The sequence below is a fragment of the Gossypium hirsutum genome, chromosome A11 (genome assembly GCF_007990345.1).
Source record: "Gossypium hirsutum isolate 1008001.06 chromosome A11, Gossypium_hirsutum_v2.1, whole genome shotgun sequence".
NCBI lineage: Eukaryota > Viridiplantae > Streptophyta > Magnoliopsida > Malvales > Malvaceae > Gossypium > Gossypium hirsutum.
In genome coordinates, this window is record NC_053434.1 from 115,471,106 (window position 1) to 115,484,524 (window position 13,419).

Consider the following 13,419-nt stretch of genomic DNA (forward strand, 5'->3'; position numbering starts at 1 on the left):
TTTTCTTTCTTTTTTATTTATAAATAAGACAACTTGCCGATTTAACATTATGCCATTGATTTCATCGCTATGTTGGGTGAATATCATCGGCTAATGTTAAAAACGGAACGTCCTTCTCAAAAGAAATTGAAATTATAAAAATTCTCGTGTTTTGATCGGATCATGACTAAATGTTACACTGAACTCGCATTTTCGAGAATTAAGACAACACATGTTTAACGGGATACCAATTTAGGGCGTTGCGAGGGTGCTAATACCTTCCTCATGCGTAACAGACTCCCGAACCCTATTTTTTCTCTGGCTTTTGACGTAGACCTAAATTCGGCCTTCATTTTTGTTCAAGAATAAATTTTCTTTTCTAGAAAAGATGATTTATTAGGTGTCCGATCACACCTAGAAAAGATCGGTGGCGACTCCCTTTCTTTTTTAAAACCGAAATTTCATTTTCAAATTTTCAAATAATCGCCTCAATTAGCGACAAAAAGTAAAAAATTTTACGTCGCTACATCTATCATTTATATTATTAAATTAAATTTCACATTTTATATTATTGAATTGTTTAATCATACTGAATCTTTATAAATTTCTATTAAAATTGAATTATTAATGATGTCATAAAATATTCGTGTTAAAATTTTATGTAGTTATTAATTTCACATTCTATATTTAAAATAAATTTTATTAAAAAATCATATTTTTTTACATTCAATATATTTTTTAATTTTAAAATACATAGTAAAAAGAGTTAGAAGATAATTGAAGCAACTAAACAAGTAAATAAGTTAATTTGTATATAAAAATTAATAAATAAATTATGAAGGGATAAATAATAATAAATTTGATTACAGTGGACAAATTTGATTACGGTAGGTGGTAATGGTTTCAAGGACCCAAAGTTATTTTTTTTAATTTAAATCGAACAAATATATTCAATTTGATTCGATTTGAATTACATCTCACTCGACTCAATTCGAAAAAAATTCAAATCGAGTTAGAATGATAAAATATGATTTATCAACTCGATTAACTCGAAAAATTTTCATTCTATTCGATCGAACACTCACCTTTACTCTTGAGGAGATAATCACTCAACTGTAGAAGGGAAAAACTAAAAACTCCTTTTCAATACAATTTTCATTCATATACGTGTAAGACCAATTCTCAACAGTTAAGCCAGCTCAGCAGTTGTTATCACATAAAGAAATAATAGAAATACAACTAATATGAAATAAAAGACAAAGAAGAAGAATTTTATTTAATTACTCTCTTGCCGACTGTAAAAGCAACTAATTTCCTACTAGGCTCAGTTTACCACACCAAAATTAGCCCACTAAGCTAAAGACCCAAATCTTGCGTTTAAACCAGCAATAGTTGAAAGGATAAATGGGGGAAATATGTAAGCTCGAATCTAAAGTTAGAGCTGGCAGTTTTTTTTTTCCTTTGTGGATTTTTGTAAATAATGTTGAAAATTGCTTGTTAGAAAAGGTAGGAAATGAAAGAGTGAAAATGCATGATCTTGCTAGAGATATGGCTAAACTTATCACCCATGAGTAGCATGAATCATGAAAATAACATTGCAACTTGAACAAATGTATTGTTAGAGGAAAACAAGTGTCGTGAATCTTTTCAACAATAAACTCTTAAAAGGAGAAATCGAGTTCAAGATCATAGTATGGGTTACTGTAGTGAGGAAATGTAGTGTTATTGAACTGCAGAATAAGATTGCAAAGGCAATGAATGTTAATATTTTCAAAGATGAAGATGAAAAATTTAAGAGTAGAGAAGTTGTTTAAATTTTGAATAGAAAAGGGTAGATTTGCCTTTAATTTTGGATGGTGTCTAGGAGAGATTTTTCTTGAAAAAGTTGGAATTCCTGAGACTTTTGGCGGTAAATTAGTGTTGACATCTCGATCATTTGATGTATGTCGACAAATGGATTGTCAAGTCATGAAAATGGATCCACTTTCGAAAGCAAGTGGATGGACATCATTCTTGAACAAGGTTGGTCAAAATCTAATGAATTTAGTAGATTTATTATTAATTGCAAGATCTATCGTTGAGCGTTGTGTCAATTTGCCATTGATAATAGTTACAATTGCCAGTAGCATGATAGGTGAATACAGTCTTCCAATATGGAGGAATGCATTGGCGGAATTGAGTTGTAACATATCGAGTATCATCGATATTAGAGACATGGTATATTAGCAAATGAGATTCAGCTATGATCGATTGAATGATCAGAGAATCAAAAATTGTTTCTGTAATTACGTACCATATCATGAATATTCAGGAATCTTGAAGGAATAGTTGATAAGGGATTGGGTTGAAAAGGAAATAGTAAAGCGTATGGGTAACATGGAAGCAAACTTGGACAAGAGTCAGACTATGTAATACCCCATACTCGTACCTGAGACCGGGATAAGATACGAGGCATTACCGAGATTTTCAGAATAATTTCAATTAATTTATATTTTTTAGTATTCATTTTCATGTTTCATGTAACATCCTTTTCATATATTCAATTCAAAATATCATATAAAATGCGATACAATACTTAAATTATCATATTTACATGCTCATTCAGGATATACGAACCTACCTGACTAAATTGCAGAAATACCAAGATTTAGGGGCATATTGGTAATTTACCATTTTCCCAAATTTCACCTAATCTTAAATTGATAATTTCATCCAATTTATTAATTTAGATAATAAAACAATTCATTCCCTTCAATTTAGTCATTTTTGACATTTTTACAAAATTACCCCTAAAGTTTCACTTTTATTCAATTTAGTCCATGGGCTTAAAACATGCAAATTATCCATGCTAACTGAATATTCATATATATTTTCCTCGTCCTCCTCTCCATTCCACATCCTTAATGTATATAACACACTTGTAAGTAACATTATCTATAATTTTCATTATTTACTTTTATGGATATTCAAGCTGTCCATTTGTGTCATAGTCACTAAATTATTTATATCTGGAGCTATAAAACTTAAAATTAATATCTGATAATTTTACTTAAAACTAGACTCATATATCTTCTTACCATAAAATTTTCAGAATTTTTGGTTTAGACAATAAGTACAGTTTATTCTTTAAAGTTATCCCTGTTCTGCTGTCTGACAGTTTCAACCCTTCTTTATTAAAAATTAATTATCTCACATTACGAAACTTGGATAATATTACTGTTGATTTATCCTGAAAATAGACTCATTAGGGATTCTAAACATATAACTTTAAGCCTCTACTTATTTTTCTCCAATTTTTGGTGATTTTCCAAAATCAGAACAGGGGAACCCGAATTCATTCTGACCTTGTCTCACAAAATTTATTATATCTCATAATTTACAATTCAATTGCTTATACCTTTTTTCCTATAAGAAACTAGACTCAACAAGATTTAATTCCATATTTATTCATCCTCTAATTCAATTTCTACAATTTTTGGTGATTTTTCAAACTTAGACTACTGCTGTTGTCCAAAATAGTTTTAGTGTAAAATGTTGATTTTCTACTTTTAATTTCAATTTAATCCTAGCTAAATTCACTTACTTTTCTATCTTAATTCATACTTTACTTCTACTCAATTTTTAACCAAACTTAGACATAATTATCTATTTTTCATCATAAAACCATAATTTGAAAATTCTTTCAATTTAGTCCTTAAAGCATAAAACTTATGAATCACTTTACCATTCAATCCTTATATCATTTCTAACTTGAATTTCTATCAATTTAGCCCTTAATTCATCATTTTATTTATCATGGATAATATCTAGAAATCTAATAACTTTCAAAATATCAACTTAATTTCATCAAAACTTTGTTCTGAAACTTCTAAAACATCAAAATTAAGTAAAAAGGGCTTGATTGACTTACCTATTAAAGCTTAAAGCTTCAAACCTTCGATTTTCCCTTTTCTCCCTTTCTTTCTTTTTCTCCCCTGCTCTCTGTTTCGTTTCATTCTGTTTCTTTTCTATCTTCTTTTTTTTTCTTTATTCCATTTGTTTAAAAATCTACTAAATAACCAATATTTATACATTTGTATCCATTTATATCCTTACATTTGTCTTTCTTTAATCTATTTATTATATAAATATATTTTACTTAATACTAATATATAATTTAATAATATACTTATATGATAAGTAAATATACATGTATTTTACAAATGTATGTATATTAATATTACACATGTCACCATATCCATATGCACCATACATTTGTCTTTTCTTAATTTATTTCAAAATATAATAATATAATTAATTTAATTTGTAATATAATAAAATAATAACATTAATAATATATTTATAATTTAAACAACATAAAAATCAAAGATTTTTATGTTTTGCCGCCTCATTCTTTAGAATAGGCTTAATTGCCTATTTAGTCCCCCTTATCTTCTTTAATTCTGTAATTAAACTTTTACACTTCATTCAACTTAATCCTTTTTCCTAATCACTCTTAATTAAGTTAAATTCACTTAATTAAACTCTAATTAACCACTCATTTTACTTCGTAAATATTTTTAATAAATATTTACAAATCCATTTTTCATAAACAGAGATCCGGAATTACACTTTTTCAGTATCGGTAAAATTCGGGTCATTACAGACTATCTTAAGAACACTAGTTTAGAATTGCTTGTTAGAAAATATAGGAAATGAAAGAGTGAAAATGCATGATCTTGTAACAAATATGGCTAAAATATCACCCATGAGTTGTATGAATCAAAAATTAACGTTGCAACTTTTAACACATGTATTGTTTAGCTCCACCATTTTATATTTTTTTATCAATTAAAATGATACAATAAATAAAAAACATTCAAAACTTAAAATAACTCAAATTTAATAAAATAATCCAAAATTAACTCTATTGATATAGTGATGCAACAAAGAGGACATATGGGAGAGAACATGGTGGTGATTATGGAGGCCGGTTTACCTAGTCAAAGCGAATAGTCGAAGGCTACAGTGACTAAGAATGAGAGAGAATTTAGAAAAATTGTTGCGGTTAAGTTGACAAATTATAATTTTGTATGCTTGGGGAGTCGATCATTGATAATACTCTAAAATGACATACTTTTATGTGTTAATTACATATATATTTAAGTATATATGATCCTACTAATTTGGGTTGTTTATGGGTTTTTTTTATCTTGTAAAGACTAAATTGATGACAAAAGAAAATTTGGGGGTAAAAAGCGTGAATTTAAAGACCAAATGGGTCAACATGCAAAATAGGGAATAAATGGTGCCGACAATACAAAGTGTAGAAGACTTGGGGAAAAATTTCAAAGAAGAGATTTATGAACATAAAACGTTATTTAAATTTAAATTTTATTTTTAGGATTATTGTTAGTATTATTATGATATTATTTAGATTTAATTTCAAATTATATCCTTTAAACATTATCATCTAAAGTTTAAATAGGAATAAACTATGTTTTTTATGTACTATAAATAGGTGATGGAGTGATATAAATATTCACTCATAACTTCTGTAAAAAACTCTTTCCCCCTAAGCCTCTTAACCTTTTGTTTCTTTTTATATTTTCAATAAAATTTCATTCTATTAAACTTGTGTTTTTTTTTCTGAAAAGAATGAGTCACTAAACTCATCTAGCCAAAGGTTATTAAGACTCCTCCAAAAGAGTTCATGAGGCTTAGAACCCGCACTTAGCCCTTCTCAGTGAGTATTCATCATTTCTTCGTATTACAGAACTGATGCTTCCGTCCATGTCCTTCCAAAAGTAATATTTTCAACTTGTGCAAGGAACGGCCGCTTTGTATGTTTTGGGAAGGCTGTACAGTCGATTCGCTAACTTATTACGTCAGAGGTTGTTAAGCCCAAGAGACAATTTGACATGACATTTGCCATTGAGAAACGATGATCTAGTGTAAGACAGTCCCACAAAAGTGATAGTTGGCTAGAGTTAAGTTTCTCTAGATCGTAAGCCTATAACTTAAGTGGAGTTGGCGGTCGTAGGCGTCATCTTCCACTATAACTAGCTTATTCCGTCATGAAAATGATCACCTAAAAGCCTATGATTGAACCAAAGGAGGATCGAGATAACTAAAGGCTGGAATCCCTCAAATCGAAAAACCTCTTCCCTTAACTCTGTTTCTTTTTACAATTGCAATTTCAATTTATTTAATTTCAACTCGTCCATATTCTTAATTCTATTTTTTATTTTTATTTTTCCAGGTCAGGCATTTTTCTTGGGCACGATCACGCTCAGGATTTCGAGAAACAAGACTATTCTTTTCGTTTTTTTCATAGGGATAGGTTATTTTTTGTGCTTTCAATGACACACCAATCATTACTTCACTGTTCTTAGGAGTATTTATTGGTAGGGGTCTTGTGCAAAGTGGTGTTAATGTCCTAAATTTTTCATCTAGCCATTGTTACAGGACGTGGGGAGGATGTCTTCAATGAGACAAGGATGTCTCACCCACTAAATGAGTGTTGTGCAGGAGTCGTGTATTCTGTTCTACCACCAAAATTCGATTGTTCGGTTGTTCTACCTTTCGCGATTGAAATCTAAGGTCGAGATAGATGAGTGTCTTACCATTGATGATTCTAGAATATTATAAAGGGAACTTTCTAACAAAGTGATTAGACTATCGACATTTTTAACCATTCTGGCCTCTTGAATAGGAAGAGATGTTGACGACCGAATGCCTACGTCTGACCTTACAAATTTCAACTCGAGAAACAGTGACCCACTGTTGATGTGAGTATGCACTAACCTCTTAGCCTTGAGCACATTTGATATTGAAAGTGTCACATCTCACGGGATCGACCAAAGAAAAAAATCAATACTTTATAGATGATACTCTCATCTGGCTAAATCTGACGATTTTTCACCTAATTTTTTTTCCGAAGTTCTTGCAACTCTATGTTCTGGTTAAAAGCTAGCCTCGTTGTGTTCTTCGATAAAAAACCACGCCATTCTTGGTGTCACGGACCCCACCATCATAATAAATAATAGCATTAATCCATCCACTTATTTTTAACCAAATTATTTGTCGAGAGAAGTTCGAAATAAAAACATTATGCAAAAAATATATTGCTTCAAATAAATATTAATGCTTATGCTTATGCTTATGCTTACTTTTTATACAAACAGTATCGTTACTCCAACTTATGCCTTCCTTGCAAACTTTTATTCTTCTGAACTTTTTCAAATTTTATTTCCTCGGCTTATGCCACCAGAGACTGAAATATGTTACATTTATAGCCCAAAGGAACATCCTATTTGATTCTTAAAAAAATGCTCCAAATAATGGGGGTTGAAATTTGTAAAGAAAAAACGCTCCAAGCAAGATGCACTATCAACAGCAGCATCGAAAGAGTGTTCAATTGGAAGCATTTTCAATACTTTGCTAACAGTGCATCCTTTTTAGAGCGTTTTTCTCTACAAATATCAACCCCATTAACCGGGTCACTTTTTCAGAAATGTTTAAGATATCCCGAGATTCTCAGGATATTTTTTCAAAACCCATCTCGTCAAAAATAGTTTTTCAGTATTGCTATTTTCGATTTTTAATAAAAAATAATATACGATTGGTGTAAATACGAATATTTTAAATATCAAATTCAATTATTACAATAATAAGATTAAAATTTTTATCAATTTAAAATCCCAATACCTAACCTTAAAACCTTAAAAACTCTAAATAACTAGAAAACCCTAATAAAACAGGGAAAATGTTTCCAGTTAGAAGAGTTTTTCTGTGTTTCTCTTGAAAGCATTTTAATGAAATTGACCTATTCCCGTAAACTTTCAGAAATTTGATCTATTTCCGTAATTTTTTTTTAAAAAATAGCTTTTTTTTGCTATTTTAGTCGTAATATTAAGTATTTGTTGAGTTGCTATATGTTTTGTTTTAATTCTTAATTTATATATATTTACTATAAGCTAAGGGGAACGCGTATTACTTTTTATAATTTTATTAGTGGAGTCTTAAATACTCCAAAATTTTCATTAAATAAAACATAATTCAAAGTGATTTTAATCCAAATAATTTGATTTGATTGATTATATGAGTGAGTTTGGCACCGGTTTCCTTTGGGTTGTAGGTGATTCAAGGGGGCAAGTATAGAAAATCCTTTGGAGTGGCTCCTTTTTCTAGCAGTTTGGCATCATATTATCAGGACCTTCATTTGCTGCTCATCATCTCCCATCCAACAAGCTTTATTTATTACTAGAGTTTCATAGCAGCCTTCCTTGACCATATATATATATATTTATTTCAAACTAAGCTTTAATTTGCTTTTCTTAAAGTCATTGCAGCCAAGCTTCCCCAAATTTTCGTACGACCTTCATTTGCTGCTTTCTTCGTCTACCATCCAACAAGCTACTCAGAACAGGTATATTTTTTGAATTTCACCTCTTTATTCTTCTTTCAAACCTCTTAAACTGCAACTTACTATAATTTCAGTTAAAAAAAAATTAGTTAAAATTCATCGGTGTTTATATTTTCCCTACTTTTCATCAGCTTTCAGCAGTGGTTTCCATTGTGTTGTAGGTGAAAGTTTAGGTGAGTGAAAGGCAGCTACACAAAACCCTTTGGAGTGGCTCCCTTCTACCAGTTTCCCATCATATTATCAGCGACGTCTTTTGCTGGCTTTCCTCATTTGTGGTCATCATCACCCATCCAACAAGTTAGTCAGAAAAGGTATTTATTGAATTTCACCTTTTTTATTGTTCTTTCAAGTCTCATAAACTGCAACAAACTTGGTTCCTTTTCATGCTTGCAATGACATATATTGCTTTTTGCTCCATGCTCATTAACTATATATGTTGCCCAATTCAAGGGTGAATGTCAGTTATTTTCATATACTATGAAGATCACATCTATCTATCTTATATCTGAAGACATATGTGTTCGAATATAGAAAAATCAAGACTCTATAACAGAGCTCACTAACTACAACTTGATACAAATTGTTTATTATTGTGTTCTAACTTGGTACAACTACAGTTCATGTGCCTCCAAGATCCCATTAGGCACATTTTACTGTAGAAGAGTAAAAGAAGAAAAATTATCCTAGCATTGGAACTGAGATTAGGATTTGCTTTCTAAAGTATAATTTACAAATTTGTAATCTACTATTCGGAGCTTAATAACAGTAAGTGGATATTTTAGCATGTTAACATACTATGAAAAATGACACTGAAACAAAAAAAGCTGTTATTGCATTAAAAATCAAGTAAAAACATTTTAGAATTCCTTATGGTAATTTATTTGGATTAACTCTAGATATCTATTTTCTATTAATTTCATTTCATCATTTGTGTAGGAAAATTTCTTGATTACATCTTTATAACTTGTGAAATTTCTTGTGGAATCTGTTAAAAAGATCATGTTATTTTTTAGCCATGGTTAGATACATACAGCTGACTATGTATTATTATTTAGTTTCTAACATATTACAGGTTATGCAGTACTCTTAACTTACAGCCATGGGATTAGCTCTGAATAAGATTGATAAACACTGGGACAATAACAGAAGCCTTAATCAGCATATGAATGACCTGAAAAGGAAAGTAATGGAATTGAATGGTGTGAAGGAAGATATAGATTCTAGAATGAAAGCAGAGCTGCAGCCTAGAAAGAAACTCAAGACGGAGGTCCAGATATGGTTGGAAAACGTTGAAAGAATCAATGGCGAAGTTCAAAAACTTAATGAACAAATCGGTGAAAGCAGTACTCTTACACGTGGATTTCATGCGGACGATGTGTTAAAGAGGACAAGAGAAGTTGGGGAACTTATTCAACAAGGCAAATTTGAGGAAGATTTGGTGGTTGACAATCCTCATGGATTGGACAGGTTTTGTCTACAACAAGATTATCGGGTGAAGGTACAAAGGCCTGTATGGAAGAGATTTGGAAGTGCTTGATGGATGATGAGGTTGGAAAGATTGGAGTTTGGGGGATGGGTGGTGTGGGGAAAACAAGCATCATGAAACTTATAAACAATCAACTCTTACAAGAGAGGGAGAAGTTCGATATTGTGATTTGGATCACTGTATCCAAGGAGATGAGTATTGCTAAACTACAAAAAGACATGGCAAGTAAGATTGGAGTAAGCTTTTGTGGTGATGAAGATGAAATAACAAGGGCAGGGATGCTGCTTGAAGCATTGTCACGAAAGCGTAGGTCTGTGATCATTGTTGGAGCTGAGAGCAACTAACAAGAAGTTTCAGCCAATTGCTTGAGCAGCAAGTGTCGTGGCTTGAAGCTGAAACAAACAGAAAACTAAAGAGAATAAAGCAAGAAGAATGAAGAGAGTTTTTTGAATGAAAACTTGATTAAATTCATTCATCAAAAAAAAATGGCTTAATGCCAATACATAAATCAAGCTTCTAGCTTGTCAAGACAGTAGGTTAACCAAAACTATACCTACTACCACTTAGTTTCCTAGTAAATTGGAATGATAGCTTGTGCAAATGAATAAAGCTGGTAAACAGCTCAATCACCATCAAGTTTACATCAAATATCATCTTGTCATAGTTCAAAATGAACTAGGTTACATTACATAAACAAAAAAGATTCAAAATGGAACTAAACATCCTTGCTTTCTCGTGCAAACTGCTGCTTCTGCATGGTGGTCTTCAATGCTGCATGCTAACCACCTTTCAACACTCCTCCTTGGTTAGCATGTTGCTAACTCCCATATTCATTCTTAAGCTTTGAAACCTTGAAACATTAAGAGGTTTTGTTAAAATATCAGCTAATTGTTCATCAGAACTGCAATGAACCAGTTTCACTTCATGAGCTTGTTGCATTTCTCGAACTGCATGAAGCTTAATGTTAAAATGTTTTGTCCTCCCATGAAAAACATGGTTCTTTGCAATTGCAACAGCTGATTGATTGTCACACATTATCTCTGTTGCTTCCTCTTGTTCAAGGTTGAGATCGACTAGAATTTTTCTAAGCCAAATGGCTTGATTGACTGCTGCAGCAGCTGCTACATATTCTGCTTCTGCGGTAGATTGAGCCACCAGTGCTTGCTTCTTTGAACTCCAACAAAATACTGCTGAGCCAAGATTAAAAAATAGCCTGAAGTGCTTTTCATATCGTCCACTGAGCCTGCCCAATCACTGTCACTGTAACCAATCAAATTTGAATGCTTGGCCTTGGTATACAACATTCCATAGCTCAGGGTTCCCTTAATGTACCTGAGAATTCTCTTGCCTGCTTTAAAATGACTTTCATTGCAGCAATGCATGAATCTCGAGAGTAAGCTCACAGCATACATTATGTCTGGTCTAGTGGCAATAAGATATAACAAACAACCAATCAGACTTCTGTAAGTTGTTTCACACACTGGTTCAAAAAACTCTTGACTCGATAGCTTTCCTCCAACAGCTATTGGTGTGTTGGTAGGCTTGCAATTCTCCATTGAGAATTTTCTGAGAATCTTCATAGCAAAAGTCTTCTGACTTAGCCAAATTCCTTTCTCAGCTTGCGTTACTTCCATGCCTAAGAAGTAGGACATCAACCCAAGATCTGACATCTCAAAATGCTGTTGCATTTTGGCTTTAAAACTGACCAGCATATCTTGATCTCCTCCTGTCACCAATAGGTCATCGACATATAATGAGACAATGAGCTGAGTTTCTGCCTTGGTCTTTTTGACATACAGAGTTGGCTCGCTAATACTCCTCTCAAATCCCAAACTGATCAAATAGCTGTCAATCTTGCTATACCAGGCTCTTGGAGCCTGTTTCAAGCCATACAAGGCTTTGTTCAGCTTATATACCATATCCTCTCTACCAGACACTTCAAAACCTTGAGGTTGTTCCACATAAATCTCTTCTTCAAGGGATCCATTTAGAAATGCTGACTTTACATCAAGCTGATGTATCTTCCACTCCCTTTGTGCTGCTAATGCCACTACCAATCTGATGGTGTCAAGCCTGGCCACTGGTGCAAAAGTTTCCAGGTAGTCTAATCCATACCTTTGACTAAAGCCTTTGACAACTAACCTTGCCTTTAATTTGTTTAAGCTTCCATCAGCATTCTGCTTGACTCGATAAACCCATTTAACTCCAATGATTTTCCTGTTTGCTGGCCTTTCAACTAGACTCCAAGTTTGATTCTTTTCTATCATACTGATCTCTTCTATCATTGCTTGCTTCCAGCCTTGTTGACTTTCTGCCTCTTCAAAACAACTTGGTTCTACCATGGCCACTTGAGCTCTTTCATAAACATCAGCCAATGATCGAGTTCCTCTGATTGGTTCATCATCCACATCCATTTCAAATGTGTCTTGATTAGTTCCAACTTGATCAGATGCAAGTTCTTCAGTTACAGCCTCTGGTTCATTTTTATCCCAGTTCCAGCATGCCTTCTCATTAAACACAACGTCTCTACTCACAAGGATCTTATTTGTAGAAGGTTCCAGCATTCTATAGCCCTTTTTAACTGCACTGTAGCCTATCAGAATCCCTGCTTGAGTTCTTTTATCCAGCTTTCCTCTTTTCACAGTTGGAACTTGTGCATAACATATGCAACCAAAAGTTCTGAGATGAGCCAGTGATGGTTTGAACCCAAACCAGGCTTCAAATGGAGTTTTCTGAGCTAAGGCTTTAGTTGGAAGTCTATTTTGAAGATAGACTGCAGTGTTTACTGCTTCAGCCCACAGGGTTTTAGGAAGATTTTTCTCAAACAGGAGGCACCTTGCCATATTCATCAAACTTCTATTTTTTCTTTCACTGACCCCATTTTGTTGAGGTGTATACACATTGGTCAGTTGGTGTTTAATGCCTGCATTCTCACAATAGAGTTGAAACTGAGCTGAGGTATACTCAGTTCCATTATCTGACCTTAGTGTCTTAAGTTTGTGGCCAATTTCAGTTTCAACAGCAGCTTTGAACTTCAAAAACACATTAGCAACTTCTGATTTTTGTTTCATAAAATAAATCCAACAATATCTTGTATGATCATCTATGAAAAGAATAAAGTACCTGTTCCCATTGAGAGATTCGGTCTTCATTGGTCCACACACATCAGTGTGTATAAGCTGCAGCTTCTCTGATGCTCTCCATGCTGTGTTTGCAGGAAATGGCAATCTTGCTTGTTTTCCTTGCTGGCACACTTCACAAATTTCATCATTCTTCACTGTTTTGATGAAGTTTTCAGCTAATTCTTCATTAATCATCTGAGCCATTGATTTGAAGTTAACATGTCCAAGCCTTTGGTGCCATAGCTTGGAGTCATCAATGGAGGCAATACAGGCTGAATGTGAGTCATCTGGCCATTCCACTTCAAAGCACTTGTCAGTCATAGTGACTGTCATGAAATTTGATCCATTTGGATAAAAAATTTGGCATTCTTTCTGCTTAAACACAATTGAGTATCCTTTCTCTAGAAGTTGAGCTATGCTGAGAA

General features: G+C 32.8%; 1 protein-coding gene across 3 annotated transcripts; it reads left to right on the forward strand.

Annotated features, from left to right (window-relative positions):
• The first annotated feature begins 8,140 nt into the window (after positions 1–8,140).
• Positions 8,141–10,859, forward strand: LOC107886703 (uncharacterized). 3 transcript variants are annotated; one of them, XR_005904512.1, is made up of 3 exons: positions 8,141–8,389; positions 8,548–8,697; positions 9,459–10,859. XR_005904512.1 is itself a non-coding variant. In XM_016810757.2 (2 exons), the coding sequence occupies exon 2, from the start codon at positions 9,486–9,488 to the stop codon at positions 9,921–9,923; it is 438 nt and encodes a 145-aa protein (XP_016666246.1). In that variant the 5' UTR covers positions 8,402–8,697; positions 9,468–9,485; the 3' UTR covers positions 9,924–10,859. The 3 variants fall into 3 exon arrangements, 1 of the variants encoding a protein (XP_016666246.1); XR_005904511.1 differs by having other exon boundaries at positions 8,143–8,389; positions 9,468–10,859; XM_016810757.2 differs by lacking the exon at positions 8,141–8,389 and having other exon boundaries at positions 8,402–8,697; positions 9,468–10,859.
• The last annotated feature ends 2,560 nt before the right edge of the window (positions 10,860–13,419 follow it).

Excerpts from the sequence above, each read along its gene's own strand:
- LOC107886703 (XM_016810757.2), top strand. The coding sequence starts at position 9,486 with ATGGGATTAGCTCTGAATAAGATTGATAAACACTGGGACAATAACAGA.